This window comes from Gorilla gorilla, chromosome 2 (assembly GCF_029281585.2).
Source record: "Gorilla gorilla gorilla isolate KB3781 chromosome 2, NHGRI_mGorGor1-v2.1_pri, whole genome shotgun sequence".
Taxonomy (NCBI): Eukaryota; Metazoa; Chordata; class Mammalia; order Primates; family Hominidae; genus Gorilla; species Gorilla gorilla.
In genome coordinates, this window is record NC_086017.1 from 40,463,847 (window position 1) to 40,481,946 (window position 18,100).

An 18,100-nucleotide genomic window follows, 5' to 3' on the forward strand; every position below is an offset into this window, starting at 1 on the left:
CACACTTATGGCTGGGCATGGTGGCTCATGCCTGTAATCCCAGCACTATGGGAGGCCGAGGCGGGTGATCATCTGAGGTCAAGAGTTCGAGACCAGCCTGGCCAACATGTTGAAACCCCTTCTCTACTAAAAATACAAAAATTAGCCAGGTGTGGTGGTGGGTGCCTGTAATCCCAGCTACTCAGGAGGCTGAGGCAGGAGAATCGTTTGAACCCAGGAGGCAGAGGTTGCAGTGAGCTGAGATTGTATCAATGCACCCCAGCCTAGGCAACAGGGTGAGACTCCGTCTAAAAAAAAAAAAAAGAAAGAAAGAAAAGAAAACAAAAACATATTTATGTACATACATACAACAGTTTGCACTTCATTTGAGTTAATTCCATGAATTCTAGGTCAGGATCTCCTGTTTTGGAAAAAAGCATGTTGTAGGCTTGTATGTGAGGAAGACAGAAGCCACATTTATAACAACAGAGCAGAGAATCACATTCTGAAAGGGAGTTTGCTGGTTCAAGTGTGGCTCTCAGAACGAAGAGGCTCTGAGGACTTGAATGAGTAGAGGACAACCATAGGGGCATCATGGAGTGCCAAGAGCAGTGGTTTTACTAGAAGATGCCTGTCTTCATCCCCACTCACCGGAGGGATGACTCACCTGTGCAGGCAGCTCTGCCGAGCTCCTCTGTATGTGTAGATTATCATCTGTTAACTGATGATCACCATGCTGGATGTGCTATAGCAATGCCCTCAGGGCACTCTGGCTCCAGAGCACTTCTGGACCCTTTCTGGATAGGAAGCAAATGATATTGCTTGGACTTTGCAAATGGACTTAAGCACACCAGTGTACCCTGAGCTGGGGACAGAGGTAAAAGACTAGCATAAAGTTTGACATATAGGACAACAGAAAAGAAAGGTTAAGAAGGCTATGAGGGCTACAGGAAAGAGCAGTCAGATAATCAATTTGTATTTTAGCATTTACTAGCTAGGTGGCCTTGGATAAGTCACTAATGTCTTTGAATATCAATGTCTTCGTCTGTAAAATGTTGATAATAACATAAATAATAATTATAGATTAATAATTTCACATCATATAGTTTTTACATGTAGTGAAGAAGATCATATATGCAGAGACTCTTTGTGAATTGGAAAACACTATACCAATATTATTTTCTAGGTCTAGCTAGAGATTATATACTTCATCCAGGAGTAGAATTTTGTGTACATAATTGTTACCTTTTGTAAGATATTTGTGTAAAGGATTGATATGAAAACATATAACAATTCTATGGTAAAACCATGATCTAGTTTTCTCTACTTAGAGAAAAATGTCCTAGGGAACATGGGTACTCCCCATAGAGAAAAAATATGTTTCATTAGAGCAGATGGCTAAGGAGAAAAAAAGTAGAGCATAATAAAAGGTATCTATAAAATTAGTCAAATAAAACACTGAACGTTACAAAAATAGTTCAGTGTTTTAACTGTCTTTTAGGGGTTTGTTTTACACGTGGAGGCAAAATGATCATGATAAATATCAAAGGCAACCTCTCTGAACTATTTTTTTCTGGAATTCTAAAGAACTGGCAGCATTCTGAGAGCCTTTAGGTGAGGAATGACTAAGTGAGAAACAGACGGTTCAGTTTTTTATAACTTGGAGACAAGCATTTACCATTCTAAACAATTCTAAACAATAACCAATGAGTCTATTGTCAGATTCAGGAAGGAGGCAACACTTTGAAATGCCTGAAGGCAAAAGTGGCACAGAGTGTTCAAATGATTCTGTTGGTTAATAATTAATATCCTCTGGAGACTTGCGCAAATGATTATGCAAGAGCACATATCACACCGTGCATTCCTAACCTCTGATACACTAAAGCATAAGTGTTTTGTTACCAAGTATTCTTTGCAATCTTTCTTAGCCATTAATCTAAAGTTTCTGCATTTAGAGAGCTGTTGTGAATTGACCAAAGTCAATTTGTCATTGACAAATATTTAGTTAGGTTTGGTAGATGGGAGGAGTTAGAAATGGATAAGAACTCAAGGTCTCCCCACATCCTTGCTATCCAGGTAACATTTAACAATAAAAATAAATCTCAGATTGAATTCCTCAACATGTACAAATTTTTATTAGCAAATCCGCATGGACCTCTTCTGTAAACTAAGTGAAGACTTTGCTCTTGATCCTTCAGCATGCTGTGATAGTATTTTGCAGGAAATCACTTTAGAAAAATGTGAAAATTTTTGAGCAGTAGGATACAGTTAATCTGAGATCAAATGTCAGAATATTACAAAAATGGCTTAAGACAGGACTGGATACTTAGGGCTATGGCTCTACTGGAAAGGATGTAAGATTTTATGCCCTATTCATGTCACAGGAGGCATACCTGTACAATCCTGTAAGCCAGTCTTTATATTTTGAGCACAAATAATGGCCAAAATGAAAATGTATTTCTCACCTCCATTATGCGAATTAACAAAGCTTCTGGAGTTGAAAGAAGAATAGGATTGGCTGAAGCAATTCCAGAAGCTTTCCAGGGGTACAGCCTTTTGAGAAGACCTTTCCAAATGCTACAATATGTTTGAAATATTTATTTTTGATTAAGGTACAAAATTTTTCCAGTACATATCAAGTATTTATTGAATATAATTAATGCATATACATTGTATATGTTTTAAGATGTGTAATACCATGAATTTGAAGTACATGCCCATTAAACAGAACTCTTAAAATTGCTATTATCATCTTTTATCTGATAGCAACCAAATAAATCCACCTTAAGGTAAATATTTTTAAGTCAATTAACCTGTATTGGTAAGTGGCTTTGTACTTTTGAGAAATGAATAATTAAAACAATTTGTTGTAATTAAAGAAATTAATTATGTTTGATGAAGTGTCTAGCTTCCAAGGTTTGTGTATAGTTTGTTTAATAACTATTAAACTAAGTGATTGTGGCACTTGGAATATAATGTCCAAATAGGAGTGTCATTATTTTTAAGGAAGCACATACTGAGTTTGACAAAAAGATTTAAAACTGTTTATTGTAATTTTCCTTCTTAAAAAATTCAGAATTTGAGATGAATGTTTTACCAGGATGAAATTTATGAATGTAACTACAAAGGATATAAAGTCTCTCTCTGGAAATGAAATCTGTCTTCATTTGTTTGTACCATTTTCACTTTTACAAAGCATTTTTCATCATTTTAAGAGGAAGTTCTGTGCAGGTGTTTAAATTCTGTGATGAGCATTATGAACCTCATTTTGTGGTCAGGCATTGTGGGCAATGCAGATTTTATTTCCTAAATTCACAACTTTCTAAGTCCCAATTTTTAAATATTACAAATTATAGAGTTTATTCATTGAACCAGCCTCTTATTCACTAGTATTCATTGAGCAAAAAATACGAATCAGGCACAAGAAGCTAAAAATGCTAAAGACACAGTCCCTGCCTCAGTAAATCACAGCCTAGTTGGAGAGACTGAGAGGTGGCTGGTGTCATGGCAGCAGATGACAGAGTGGCTTAGAGCCTGGGCTCTGCAGCCAGTCGTATTGAGCCAGAATTCTGACTCTGCCATCTCTTAACCTCTCTCTGGTTCAGTTTCCCCACCTATAAAATGACTATGTATGATGCTATCTACCTCATAGGATTGTTGTGAGGACCAATGTCATTTATTCATACAAACACTCTGAATGTTGTATGGCATGTAGAGATAAATGTGCCAAACAATACATGTTGTCTAGAATTATTATGTTAAGCGTAGTTTGCTTTGAGAGCCGTCTCCTGCTAGAATATCTCTTTATGTCACTCTATGTCAACTCACATACCAATTCCTACCAGACTGAACTCTGTATTATCTTTTTAATCTATTGACTTCCCCCTATTCTCACAGTCATGACTTTGGTTTAGACTTTGGTTATTTCTTACTTGTTTTCCTGACAGTCTTATGTCCTTGGATGCATTATCCAGACTTTCTAATCACTGACTGAAAAATCTTATCTGATTATCCATTATCATCTCCCTCCCATGATCAAAATCTCCTTCAATGCCTTTTTATTATCCTCATTCTGAAATGAAACACAGGGCCTCTCAAGCTCAAGTTATGCTGGGCCACTCTTGGGTGTTGAGATTCCTTATTAGTGTGTAAAAATAAACAAATGCTAAAATAAAAATCACAATATGTTTTACATTTATGGGTTTGTAACATGGAATCACTTTAAACATATACAATATAGAAATGTGTATAATTGTGCAATTCAAAGATAACTAAAGAAACTATGCAATTCTCAATTCATAGTTGATGGGACTATGTATTTGGTACACTGGTTAACAGCTTATAGTAACTGAAATGTCTTCCTTTTTCAATTTAATCAGTGGATTTCTCTGTATTAGAAATGATTTGGGCTGGAGCTAACGGTTTATGCAATATCAATTAATTATTTCTCATAGTTCTGCAAAATGGGGATCATCTTGCTGGCTCTACTCCTCCTGGTATTTGCTGGGGCTAGAAAATCCAAGATGGCTTCTTCACTCACATTTCTGGTGCCTCAGGTAGGAGGGCTAGAATAGAGGGTAGCTGGCTGGGCATTTCTTTCTCCATGCGGCCTCTCAAATGGCTAGCTTGGGCTTCCATGAGGCATGATGGACTCTGGGTATTCAAACTTCTTATGTGGTAACTGATTCTATTTTTTTTTTTTTTTTTTTGACGGAATCTCACTCTTGTCCAGGCTGGAGTTCAGTGGTACAATCTTGGCTCACTGCAACCTCTGCCTCCTGGGTTCAAATGATTCTCCTGCCTCAGCCTCCTGAGTAGCTGGGACTACAGATGTGTGCTACCATGCCCAGCTAATTTTTTGTATTTTTTAGTACAGACGGGGTTTCACTGTGTTAGCCAGGATGGTCTTGATCTCCTGACCTTGTGATCAGCCTGCTTGGCCTCCCAAAGTGTTGGGATTATAGGCGTGAGCCACTGCACCCATCCCTGATTCTATTCTTTTTTTTTTTTAGAGACAGGGTCTCACTATGTTGCTGAGACTGGACTCAAATTTCTGGGCTCAAGCAATCTTCCTGCTTAATAGCTCCCTAATAGCTGGGACTCCCTAGTCTCCCTAATAGCTGGGACTATAGGTGCACTCCACTGCATCTGGCAAAACTGGTTTCTGAGAGAGAGGAAGTCTCTTTTTGAGGCCAGTCCCAGAATTGGCACTAATGGTCAATGTCACTCCCACTATATTCTGGTGAAAGGAAGTTACAAAGCTAGGGCAGATTCAAGGAAAGGGAAAATAGACTCCATCCCACCTATTATTGTGCAGAATAATGTGTGAGTACAGTGAAAATAGGAGGCGATGGTGGCCATCTTTACAGACTATCCACCATACTCAAATAATGTCTACATTGAGGTAGTTGCTGATAATGATTCAGTGGTTCTACTCTGATACTTTTGGCCTTCCTCTCATTGTTGAAAGGTGATTGGAGTATTTCCAACTGTTTTACCCTCTTCCAATTATGTTCAAAGCTAGGAAACAGGTGAGTCCTTTTCCTTAGGCACTTCTTTCTTATCAGGCAGAAAAAAAATTTCCCACAAGCCCCCATCAGATTTCTTCTTGCAGCGCTTTGACCGGACCTGGATCACATACCCACCCTTAGACAAGGATGGGCCTTTTCCTTAAGAGGAGCTGTATCCAAATCCCAAACAAAATTAGTGAACTAATGGCAAGATGGGAGAGAGAGTGGATTTTAAGTAAACAAGGAATGGTGTTGGTCATTTTCTTTTTTAAATTTGTTTTTCTTTTTTTTTTTGAGACAGAGTCTTGCTCTGTCGCCCAGGCTAGAGTGCAATGGCGTGATCTCGGCTCACTGCAAGCTCCACCTCCCGTGTTCAAGTGATTCTCCTGCCTTAGCCTCCCGAGTAGCTGGGATTACAGGTGTGTGCCACCACACTCAGCTAATTTTCATATTTTTAGTAGAGACAGGGTTTCACAATGTTGGTCAGGCTGGTCTCAAAATCCTGACCTCATGATCTGCCTGCCTCGGCCTCCCAAAGTGCTGGAATTACAGGCATGAGCCAGCATGCCCGGCCCATATTCTTTAACTGTATGTACAATTTAATTTGTAGATGACCCTAAAAGTCTAAATTGGAGTCCTACTGTCTTCCTCATCTTCAGCCCCCATAACAAACCTCATGATAGTTTTTGTCTATAAGAACCCCTTTGTAGTTTTACCACCTGCAAATTATTTAACCTTGCTTTTCCGTGATTCCTCACCCTTCACATCCCTTATATCTCTTAGCTATTGCCTCAAAAATTCTGGATAACAAACCAACCCAAATTTTTCCTTAAACAGCATTTACTTATTCTTACTCAGACTCATATGGATTGGCTAGAGGTAGGCTTGAGATTGGCTGATGGAGGTATGGCTTAGATTCAATCAGGAGGTTGGTCCACATCTGTTCCACATGTCTCTCTTCCTCCCTGCATTTGCTGGTCTTTAAGTGCCTGCAACTGAAAATAATCAGTATACCAAAGCAGCATATTTTGGAGTGGCATTTCCTGAAATCCTTCACTGGTCAGGTGGCGAAGATCAACCACCTGATCAATTTGTTCTAGAGTGTAGAACAAGTCTGGAACTAGACAGGACTAAGTTCAAATCTGGGCTCTGTCTTTTACTAGCTATGTGACCTTTGTCAAATACTTAATCTCTTTAATCCTCAAATTCTTCATTTGTAAAGGGAAGATTAGAATAGTACTGCAAGGACATGCTCCAAAATTTAACAAGGATTATCTTTGGATAATAGGGTTAAGAATCCTTTTAACGTCTGCCTTTAAAAAAAAAAATCTATATTTCCTACCTATAATTAACACGTATTACCCTTGTAATTTTCAAAAAGTTATTTTTTTCAAAACATACTATTGATGCTTTCTGTAAACATGTGGCATAATTGCAGGTTCTATTAATATCTGTGAAGAACTGCAAACAAGACAATGGATTAGGAAAACTGATATTCTTATTTTTCTCTCTATTGAAGACAAGAAACACACACTGAATACTGATTATCTGTAGAGCACAGAGTGTGGTTCTACTTTGAAAAAGGAATATTTTGTGCTTTTAAGGACTTTACAATCATTAGGGTAGAATTCTAAAAAGCAAATAAATAACAATAATGTACTCCATGTTAGAATGGGGCAAACATTTTTTTTTTAAAAAAAGGCTAAATAAACGAAATGTTCCCTGGGTTATCCCTGGGAAAGGAGTGATCACAGTAGGTGAAGCATCACAAAATATTTCCTGGAGGAGGTAGCATCATGGATGACCCACAAAGGGTGGATGACCCTCACAAATTAACTACAGTCTCAGTGCTTATTGGTTTGCTTCACAATAAAAGGAAAATTGGTCAAGAGATAAGAGCTGAGAATGAGGCTGGTTAATTTATAAGGAGAGGAATCTCCCTGTTAACTGCTCTAGCTGACAGTAACCTCAACAGCTGCATGTCACAAAGCTCAGGGAAGTAGGAAGTTCTTCTCTCATCACAACTGACAAATCCAATGTTTAAATAAACCACAATTTGATTCAGTTCAATTGTGTGTGTTTGTGTGTGCGTGCAGAGTTTAAAAAACTGGTAAAATAGATTGTCAGCTTTTAAAATTTCTGTTCAAGTTGATATTTATTGTTTTTCAACTCATTAAGGGCTTAAAAGTTAACTTCCTTGTTTTTTAAACCCTGAGTCGGGCTATTATTTTTTTGTTCCCATTTGCAAATGGCCCAGTTTTTTACGTGTATATATTAACTGCTTATGTGAATACACAAAATATTATACTAAGCCAAATATACAACTATGTGTGAAAATGATGTCTTGATTAAGGGTATCAGACATCCCTTTCAATAAGAATTTCAAAAGGAAGGGCATCATGACAACTTTTTTTTCTTTTTCTTTTATTTATTTTTTGTTTTTGAGACAGGGTCTCATTCTGTCTTCTAGGCTGAAGTGCAGTGGCACAATCATGGCTCACTGCAGCGTTCGTCTCCTGGGCTCAAGTGATTCTCCCACCTCAGCCTCCTGAGTAGTTGGCACTATAGATACATGCCAACATGCCTGGCTTTTTTTTTTTTTTTTTTTTTTTTTTTTTTTTTTTTAGTAAAGATGAAGTCTCACTATGTTGCTTAGGCTGGTCTCGAACTCCTGGGCTCAAGTAATCCTCCCATCTAGACCTCCCAAAGTGCTGGGATTACAGGTGTGGACCACTGCACTCAGCCTGATGAATTTTTAAAATTATCAAATTGCAATATGCATGAGTTTACATATCTATTATTTTTATTATGATGATTTTCAAAAGGCTAGCTTGCACTTGGCAATGCTGAATTCTGATTCTTCTCAATTTCACAGGAGACTGGAGATTAAATCAGAAATGTTAAGGGCAAACAAAATTAAAATCAACATCAATGATGCATCATGACAAAGACCACCAGTTAAACATTCCACCATAGATTTAAATATCTAGCCTCCAACAATGTAAAACATCTGTCTTTGTGATAATTAAGGAAAACAAAGCTTTTGAAATCTATTGGACATTTATTTGCCACATTGTGTTTTCAGGAGAAAGAAAGTACATGTTTGCTATCTGGAGGAACTTGGGCAAATGTAGGAAAAAAAAAAAGAAGAAGAAGAAAGAAACCCACATACTTCTCCATTCTTAAGAAAAGGAAGTAGTGGTGACATCATTCTCGGCTAAAATGTAGTCTGTTTATATCTCAAATATTCGGTAACAATGTTTTCTCCAGAGTTATGAAGCAACTAGAACAATCAAATACAATTTTCTTCTAAATCTTTATTGCCTGATTCATTCATTCATCCAACAAATATTTGTTAAACATCGATTATGTGTTTGATGCTTAGGGACACAATAGTAAGTAGAGGGAAAGATACATAATACCTGCCCTCAAGAAATTTGGAGTTGAGTGGAGGATAGAAATATAAATTAAAGAATGACACAAATAATTGTAAAGTTACAGCTGTTAAAAGAAAAGCATATGGTGCCAAGAGAACCTATAATACAAGATCTACTCATGGAGGTGAGGGAAAGCTTGCCCTTCAAAGAAGTTATGATTCAATCCACGAAGACCAGGAGTTGGCTGGGTGAAGAAAAAAAGGTCAGAGGAAGGAAGTCCACACTGGGGAAGGCTCTATGCATAAAGGGTAGGAGGATTACAGAGGCACATTCACGAAATTTGGAGAAGGCTTTCAGTAAGCAAGGAGAAGCCAAATGAAAGTTTACGGGAGAGGTGGAGGCTTGAAGACACGTTCAAAGATCTGGTTTTTATCTTCTCTTTATCTCAAGAGCACTGGGAAGCCATTAAATGATTTTAATCAGAGGGTTGGTATAACTAGTTTTGTATTTTGAAAAGCTGAATTCAGCTCTCGTTTGAGAAACTGAGTGAAAGAGTCCAGAACGGCCATGGCTGAGGGTGACTCGTGGGAGACTCCTACGCAAGCCATGCCAGTGGCATGGGCTGGTGGCAGAAGAAGGAATAGGGAGAAGATTTGGAACTCAATCTTCCTCCATTGACAAAGTCACTCCAGCTTTGGCAAGGCAATTAATTGGTGGGAAAGAAGATGCCTAGCCCTCCTGATTTCACTGCATTTTCTGCATCTTCAACACGAGTACTGGGAAGTGGCAAAACATCCAGAGACAGCTTGGGTGCTAGGTGGAGCAAGAGTTAAAATTCCAGGATGAAGCAAATGAACTCTTAGAATGACAGGAAAGATTTGGGAGTTGGGTTTGGGGGAGGGCTATTTACCTTTATTCCCTGGAGACCCTGGCACAAACCCTTGCCTCTGCAATCTTCCTCTCAGGTAAAGGAATTCATTAAATGAATTGCTAGAAGATCTACTGACTAGAGGGCTGTACAGAATCATATCTTTGAGAGTGGGAAGTAGGTTGATCACATAGTTTATTATCCAATCAGGACATATCTGAAAGAGAAAGGGGGTTCTATTAATATTTAAACTACAAAACATGTACACCAGGAATGTCTTGGGCAAATCTGGTTGCCCTAGCAAGAAAGGAAATTTGAAAGTTTATAGTGTTCTGCTCCCATGTTACCCCATTTGCACATGAGAGGCTAAGTATTCTCTTTCTTCACCTGCATTAAGGGAATAAAAGCACAAGCATTCAGGTGACTCGCAAGCCACTTTTAATTTTACAGTTTCTGCTATACTGTATACATTCTGAAAATTACATTTCCCACCACTATCACTTCGTGATAGGTGATCATTTACAATTATTCACTGACTCAGTCCCGGGAAGAGGCGGTGTAAAATGGGACGCTCTATCCAGGTGCTCATTAGAAATGCAGAATCTCTGCCTGCCTCCTAGACCTACTGAATTAGAATCTGCATTTTTTAATAAGATTCCCAGGTGATCAATATGTACATTAAAACTTGAGGAAAAACCTCTAGACTTCGACCTAAAGAAAAACATTTTACAACTTGACAGTGTATGCACATACATACATGCATATAGACACTGAAGCACAAATTTAATGAAGTAAAATTTACCGTTACTATTTTATTTGGGAAAGAAATGTGCTCGCGACTCAATAGATTGGAGTATTCACTCCTGGATCTCAACTTGCAATTTGAAAACGCATCTCTAAAGCACGTAGGAGCAATCTGAAGAAAGCTGAGGGGAGGCGGCAGATGTTCTGATCTACTAGGGAAAACGTGGACGTTTTCTGTTGTTACTTTGTGAACTGCGTGCACTTAGTCATTCTTGAGTAAATACTTGGAGCGAGGAACTCCTGAGTGGTGTGGGAGGGCGGTGAGGGGCAGCTGAAAGTCGGCCAAAGCTCTCGGAGGGGCTGGTCTAGGAAACATGATTGGCAGCTACGAGAGAGCTAGGGGCTGGACGTCGAGGAGAGGGAGAAGGCTCTCGGGCGGAGAGAGGTCCTGCCCAGCTGTTGGCGAGGAGTTTCCTGTTTCCCCCGCAGCGCTGAGTTGAAGTTGAGTGAGTCACTCGCGCGCACGGAGCGACGACACCCCCGCGCGTGCACCCGCTCGGGACAGGAGCCGGACTCCTGTGCAGCTTCCCTCGGCCGCCGGGGGCCTCCCCGCGCCTCGCCGGCCTCCAGGCCCCCTCCTGGCTGGCGAGCGGGCGCCACATCTGGCCCGCACATCTGCGCGGCCGGCCCGGCGCGGGGTCCGGAGAGGGCGCGGCGCGGAGGCGCAGCCAGGGGTCCGGGAAGGCGCCGTCCGCTGCGCTCGGGGCTCGGTCTATGACGAGCAGCGGGGTCTGCCATGGGTCGGGGGCTGCTCAGGGGCCTGTGGCCGCTGCACATCGTCCTGTGGACGCGTATCGCCAGCACAATCCCACCGCACGTTCAGAAGTCGGGTGAGTGGTCCCCAGCCCGGGCTCGGCGGGGCGCCGGGGGTCTTCCTGGGGTCCTCGCCTCTCCGCTGCGCTTGACAGTCGGGCCCGGCAACCCGGCGCCCGGGCGGAAAAGAGGAAAGTTTCCCTCGCGGCACTCGCGCAGCCCGACTCCCGTAGCTGCAGGGATGTGTGAGTTTTTCTTGAAAAAGAGAAGGAAAGTTCAGTTGCAAGGGGCGCGGGGCACGTTTGGTCCCCTTTGTGCGAGCAGGAAAGGCGTTGTGTTGGCCGCGTTCGAGGCGAGCCCCCACCCCCGGAAAGGGAAGTTTGAGAAGTTGGTTATCTGAAGGCGGCCGGGGAGCAGCGGCCCGGAGCGGCAGCCTGAGCTGCCAAAGCAGCCAGCGCACCTGGGCCACTCCGCCCATGGCGATGCCGCGTGCCCACCCAGCTCTTTCTGAGCCACCCGTTCAAAAGGCCAGCTCCTCAGTCCTTAGCTCCTGGAGACGGCCACGCTTTCCCTCAGGCCGGCTTCTTGGCCCGGAGTTTTTGGATACAAGTTTCAAGAAAATAATCGATTTCCAAAAGAAAGTTAGCTGGTTCCACTGACGCCTTGGCATGGATGGATAGGGAGTGGAGATGCTCAGGTGAAACCGAGAATCCCTCGCTGAATGCCTACTGGGTGCTAGAGGCTGTAGATTTTGCCTGGAACAAGACAGTCCTGTCTTCAGGGAGTTGATGGTTCTATGCAATTATCTATGCAATTAGTTGGAAACCGAAGGGTTAAAATCCTAACTAGGCTACCCACCTGATCGCTGTCTCTGAAGGTTTTTAAGGAAAAAATAAAATATATATATAAATATATATAAATATTATATATATATATGCATGCAGGAATGGGGGTTCTTAACTATTTGTTATGGAAAGTGTAAAACCTCTGAGACTTCAAAAGTTAGATTTTTTTTTTTTTGAGACGGAGTCTCGCTCTGTCACCAGGCTGGAGTGCAGTGGCGCGATCTCGGCTCACTGCAACTTTGCCTCTGGGTTCAAGAGATGCTCCTGCCTTAGCCTCCCGAGTAGCTGGGATTACAGGCGCGTGCCACCACGCCCAGCTAATTTTTGTATTTTTAGTAGAGACGGGGTTTCACCATATTGGCCAGGGTGGTCTCGATCTCTTGACCTCGTGATCCGCCCACCTTGGCCTCCCAAAGTGCTGGGATTACAGGCGTGAGCCACCGCGCGCGGCCAAAAGTTAGACTTTTTGCAGCTATGATCCAAATAACAGTATCTGCAGCTGTGGTCTGGGCAACCGAGTATTTGGGCAAGTCATAGAGCTTTTTCTGGGCCTTAGTTTCCTCATCTGTAAAATGGCCAGGTTGAATCTGGGTAATTTTACATCATCTTCATGTTTAACATCTTACGTGTCGTGCCCCTCCCCTCCTTTCCCCTGGCTCTTCTGGTGACTTGGAGATGACCCATGTAGACTTTGGATGAAATGTAGAGGAGTTGACAGTCCACATCACCCGGACGCACTCATTTTATTTATCCAGGGACATGGGCAGATTTACCTTTAGATTTGTCTGGAAAAAATGCGCATCACGGTCAGTTGTAAATTTTAGAGTGTTTGAAGTGGATTGGGAACTTTTTAAAACTTATGGCATACATTGAAGGTGCCATGGAGATGGAAGTTTTTAATCAAATTAGGAAGAGGCACTATTGCAAGCAAAAAGTCTTAACACACATTTGAGTCCTATGGTTTTAATAAAATCTGAGTGTTTCGTTCTTAGCGTTTTTCCTGCATTGCAGTACCAGAATGTTCAATTGTCTCTCATTTTCCTCCAGACTCTTAAAACCTAAGTTACATTTTGCTAATAAATATTTAAAATGGCACCCTTAATTTTCTGTGGATGTTAAAAATCATTACAACTTTTGTTCCAGATTATAAAAGAAGGAAATTAGCAGGCCCTGATGTTGTTAGTTAGGTTCTGTTTACAAGGATAAGGTTTATGATTTGCAAATTCCAGACCCAATAGTTCACGAGTCACTTTCATTTCATCAATATACACACTTTTAAACAATTAGCTTAAAAACGTGGTGGCTTTTTATTTGGGTATTTAGACAGTTTTACAAGGCCCACAGATTTCATATTTTTATAGAACTGAAGTTTCAAAATGGTTGAATTAATGAATCATTTTGAATTTGTATTCATTTGATTCAAATTAAATTTTCAAAGTTGGCCAAAGGTTGAAGACAGATATATTGAAGACGAGAGACCTAATTCTACTTACATTTTAATTTTTCATGTAAATAAATAGTTTCAGAATTTCTCTAACGTAATTGGTAAACTGAAAACATTTTTTCAAAATATCTTAATGCAAGATAATATATCAGGTAATGAGGCTGTTTAATAAACAACAAGTTCCTTTTACGTCACCTAAAAAGGCCCAAAAATCTGTCTTCTGTTTAGTAGCTTCTGTACTTCTGTTTAGTAGTATGCAAAGGATTTAAATAAAAGAACAAATTTCACTAAGAATTAGAAAGGTTTTTTTTCTTTGTTTTTGACTTAGTAGATTCACTCTTCCTAAATGATCAAAATTAAGAAATGACTCTTTTGGGGAAAACTGTAAAGTGCACAATAACTCTTCAGGTCTGAAAAATATGACTTTTCAGGTTCCTAAAAGTAGATAGATTCTTATTGAGGACAAAGAATTTGTAAAAGTGTCATAGTGATCAGGTTCTTCACATCACTTTAATAACCTGCTTATTTTGTCAGGGTAAGAGACTAGACATCATTAGGCCCCAAATCTGATCTTCGGTCTACTCACGCTTTTTTTCCCCCTCATAAAAACACATTGTCACCTTTAGGCCACTCAACATCTTATTTTTAATGAGTTATGATTTATACAAAATACTAATCACATTTTGAACTCATTGCCTTCTTTTCAATGTAGCATTCCCTAATGATGACTGTTGTCTGTGTAGTCAACATAACTACTACATGTTTTCTACTCAGTTATGAACATGACTTTTTAATTTTTTCAGTAAGGTTAGTTTTTAACTCTGGATCAATAAGGCACCTCATCGATATCGTTGCAAAAACTGGGCATTTTTTCTTCTACCTTTTCAACCATATTTATTGAGTATCTCTTGCCAGGCAGGATGCTCAGACCTGGGATACCATCTCAGATGAATAAGACAGACCTGGTCTTGGCCATTGAATTTAACAGCTGGGAGCATGTTATAAGTAAAGAAAAGGATACATGTTTTAACTGTTTATATTTGAAAACATTATGGAATACTGGTGTTTTATTTTCTACACCTCATTTTCAAAAGCCTCATTTTTTTTGTTGTTGTATGCACTAGGAGGATGTGCATGTTGAATGATTCCTTCTAGGTCCCATTGAATGTATTTTTGAATCAATTGGTTCTCACTTTCCTATCCCTGCCTTGCCACGGAGCCCCAGTTGGGCAACCTTTAATTGCATTCTCCATTCCATAGCCAGCATGATGGACTCAATGCGTTCATTTAGTGTTCTCTTTGAGGATAGGCTGATGGTAGAAGAGTGTAGGGTATAAACTTTGTAATCAGGCCGTCCTGGGTTCCAAACCCACTTCCCATTCACTGGCTGTGTAGCCTGTTGTAGTTACTTTACCTACTAGTCATCCCTGATCTCATTTGTAAAATGAGGATTATGGAGTTATGGTGAGGATTAAATAAAATATTGTTTTAAAGTATTTAACATGGTGCCTGCAACATAGTAAATGCTCAATAAATATCAGCTTCTGTTATTACTATTAACTCCTTAATTGGGCCTACCAGGGGCCTCTGACCTGGTTCCCATTTGACTCTGCTGCTTTACATCCCACCACAGCCCACATTTTCCCAGTCTATTTGTGTCACTACACATACACACGATGTGAGCAATTTAGGCAGCTGTTCCTTTGTTCAGGATGTCTGGAACTCCTGCTACCTGGCTAATTTTCACTCATCTTTTAAGACGTAGTTCAAGTGTCATCTTCTTGAGGAAACCTGCTTTGAATGTCCCAGTGTGAGGTAAATGTCTCCTATGAGATACAGACCTCTCACTTAGCTGGTAACAATACCAAGCCAAAGTCATATCTTTACGTAACTCTCTTGCCCATTATACCTTTAATCCTCTCAATCTTATTCAGTTTTCTATCTCTGGGGTCTCTGGCAGTGCCTGACACATCATTTAGCACCCAGGAAGTGCTGAGCTGAGCCTCCACTTCATCCTACTGTATCTAATGCAACTGAGGTCGAGCATTTAACTAAGCAGTCACTGTTTATTAGGTGTTTGGTCCAAATAGTAAAATCTTTACTTTCAGTTAGAATAGTTTTAGTTCTGATCACAATAAGTAATTTGGCTGTTTTTGAAGTATGGAATTGGTTCTTGTATTCTCATGAAATATGGAAAAAGATGTTTCAACTTCTGACAAACATGATGGAAAGCTACTAGAAGTTTTCATGCAATTCCTTTAGCCATAAATTTTGAATCAGTGTAGGGCCTTGAAAGCCACTGCAAAACTTTAAATAAAGTCACCAGAGGAATTATCCAGTAGATACTGATTCCTCTTTTTTTTTTTTTTCATAGAAGGGTGTCGGAAAGAGAATTTTATTACAAATGAAGTGCTAAAATCTAAATTTAGTTTTTAAGTTTCTTTTTTCATCGGGTTTTATGTTTTGGTTTATAAGGGTGAAGCAGCGTTGGTTGAAGGGAAGTGTGGTCTTGTAGCCACCACTGCCTGCTCTAGAGTAGTGTGGATATTATTTAGGTCTGATGCAAACCACCAAAGCAGTTTTAAATAGGGTGCAGGTGAAACATACTTCCTGGCTACAGCATGGCATTATTTGGCCAAGTTCCACATAAAAGCATAACTCTGTTACCTTGTCAGCTTCTACCTTCCAGGTCCTTATGTACAACTTCAGCAGATTTAAGTTATGATTTTCAGTAGAACAGATATGCATTCGCAGCAAGAATGCTCACCGCTTATTTTGCACTCTCTACTTTCCTGGTAATATTTTGCTCCATAGGTACTTGTTGCTTGTGACTGAGGCAAGATAATGACTCATACTTCTTTGCTTGGCATGCCAAAAGGGTTTGGAATGCTGGACAGGCAAATTATCTCATCTCAGGGAGAAGGAAGAGAAAGAGAATTAACATTTGAGAACCTACCCCGAGACAGCCACTTGACATTATGTATCTCATTTAATCCTAGGAAGAAATCTCCAAGATAAGTTTTATTATCTTTATTTTATGGATGGAAAGATGGATCCTGCTCAGGGTCTCTCTGGAGTTTTGCCTGGGTGCGTGTATGTATGTGTGGCCCAAGCTTCTTGTGCTTGCATGCTGCTAGGTTCTTTCGTGTGGTCTCTATGTGTGTATGCGTGTGTTGGGAGGGAGGCTGAAGAGGGGTGAATGGATATCAGATTTGAGAGAGGGGAAGCTTACCATCTAATGTCATCAGTTCAGTGCTCCTGATTTAATTGATTTGCTTTGCTTGCATTATCTGCCTCCTTCCTGACTACATTTGTACCACAGAAAATCAAGATAAGGCAGAGTTTCTTTGCATAAGGAAACTCTACAGCCCACAGTTTGACAATGGTGTCTTAGTGGTAGGACTCATGGTGGGTGACCTGTGGTTTGGCCACTTATAGCAGTTGGACATACCCCATTTGCAAAGAAGTGTATTGTAAACCCCAAATTTTGAGTGTGTAGGACAATCATTTGTGTACAATCGTGTACAACTGCTGATGAGGGCAAGAAGAGCCGACTTTATCCAACATAACAAAGAAGAAGGGGACAGTTTGACTTTTGAAGGGGACAATTTGAAAACTTATAGGAGGTTAAGATTCTCTTCCTCACCCATTACATCAGGATTACTTCTGCCTTTTACTTGCCACAGTCAGCTTTCTAGGTCTTAGCACCCAACAAGTAGCAACTATCCTCTTGGGTGTAGTCAGTTTAGTCTACTTACGGCCTCCTGCTTAGACTCTTAAGGGTTCCCTAGCATCTGTGTTTTGTTTATAGGTTTGAAGCTATCATTATTAGATGAGATTTAGCTTCAGGGCCCGTACCTATGACTGGGGAGATTCTATCTGGGAAAGGTCAAGACATGCAGCTCTTTTTTTTTTTTTTTTTCCTCTTTTCTGAGGGAATATTTTCCTCCAATTTTTTTCCGCTCTACAACTAAAATATAGGCCTAGTATATGAACACAACTGGCCTCTGTCCTGGGCCCTAGGTGCTACTCTGCTGTCATTCTTCTCTGGTCAGAGCCATGCCTATGGGGTGAGGTGACTTTTGGGCCTTCCAGTCTTACTCTCTTTTCATTTTTAGACCATGATTTGGTTATGTGGGAACCCACATTCGCTGTCCAGAAGGCCCTGAACTGGTATCTGCAGTTTGCATGGATCCTTGAAGCCATCTTCCTGAAGGCTGTCATTGCTACTGGTTGTGCAATCTCTGCGCGAGGGTTGTTTAAGGGATAGCTCTGTGTGTGTGTGTGTGTGTGTGTGTGTGTGTGTGTGTGTGTGAGAGAGAGAGAGAGAGAGAAAGAGAGAGAGAGACAGAGAGCGAGCTTGGGTGTCCACATATCACAAAGCCCCTCTTGATGTAGGATGGAGCAGGCAGGGGGGAGGAAGGCAAATTGATTACCAGGGCTCAGGATGATGTCTCTCTTCAAACCACCCATTTCTGAGGAAGGACCATGAACATTGTAGGAGTTCTAAAGTTGTACCT

General features: G+C 40.6%; 1 protein-coding gene across 2 annotated transcripts in view; it reads left to right on the forward strand.

Moving 5' to 3' along the window:
* Window positions 1–10,888: 10,888 nt before the first annotated feature.
* The window catches only part of TGFBR2 (transforming growth factor beta receptor 2), an 87,557-nt gene continuing 80,345 nt past the window's right edge, over window positions 10,889–18,100 (forward strand). The window contains exon 1 of one of the 2 annotated variants that reach the window (XM_004033790.5): window positions 10,889–11,368. In XM_004033790.5, coding sequence (XP_004033838.1) covers window positions 11,275–11,368 — 94 coding nt within the window. In that variant the 5' untranslated portion in view covers window positions 10,889–11,274. The remainder of the gene's footprint in view (window positions 11,369–18,100) is intronic. The other variant, XM_004033791.5, reaches the window with a different exon arrangement.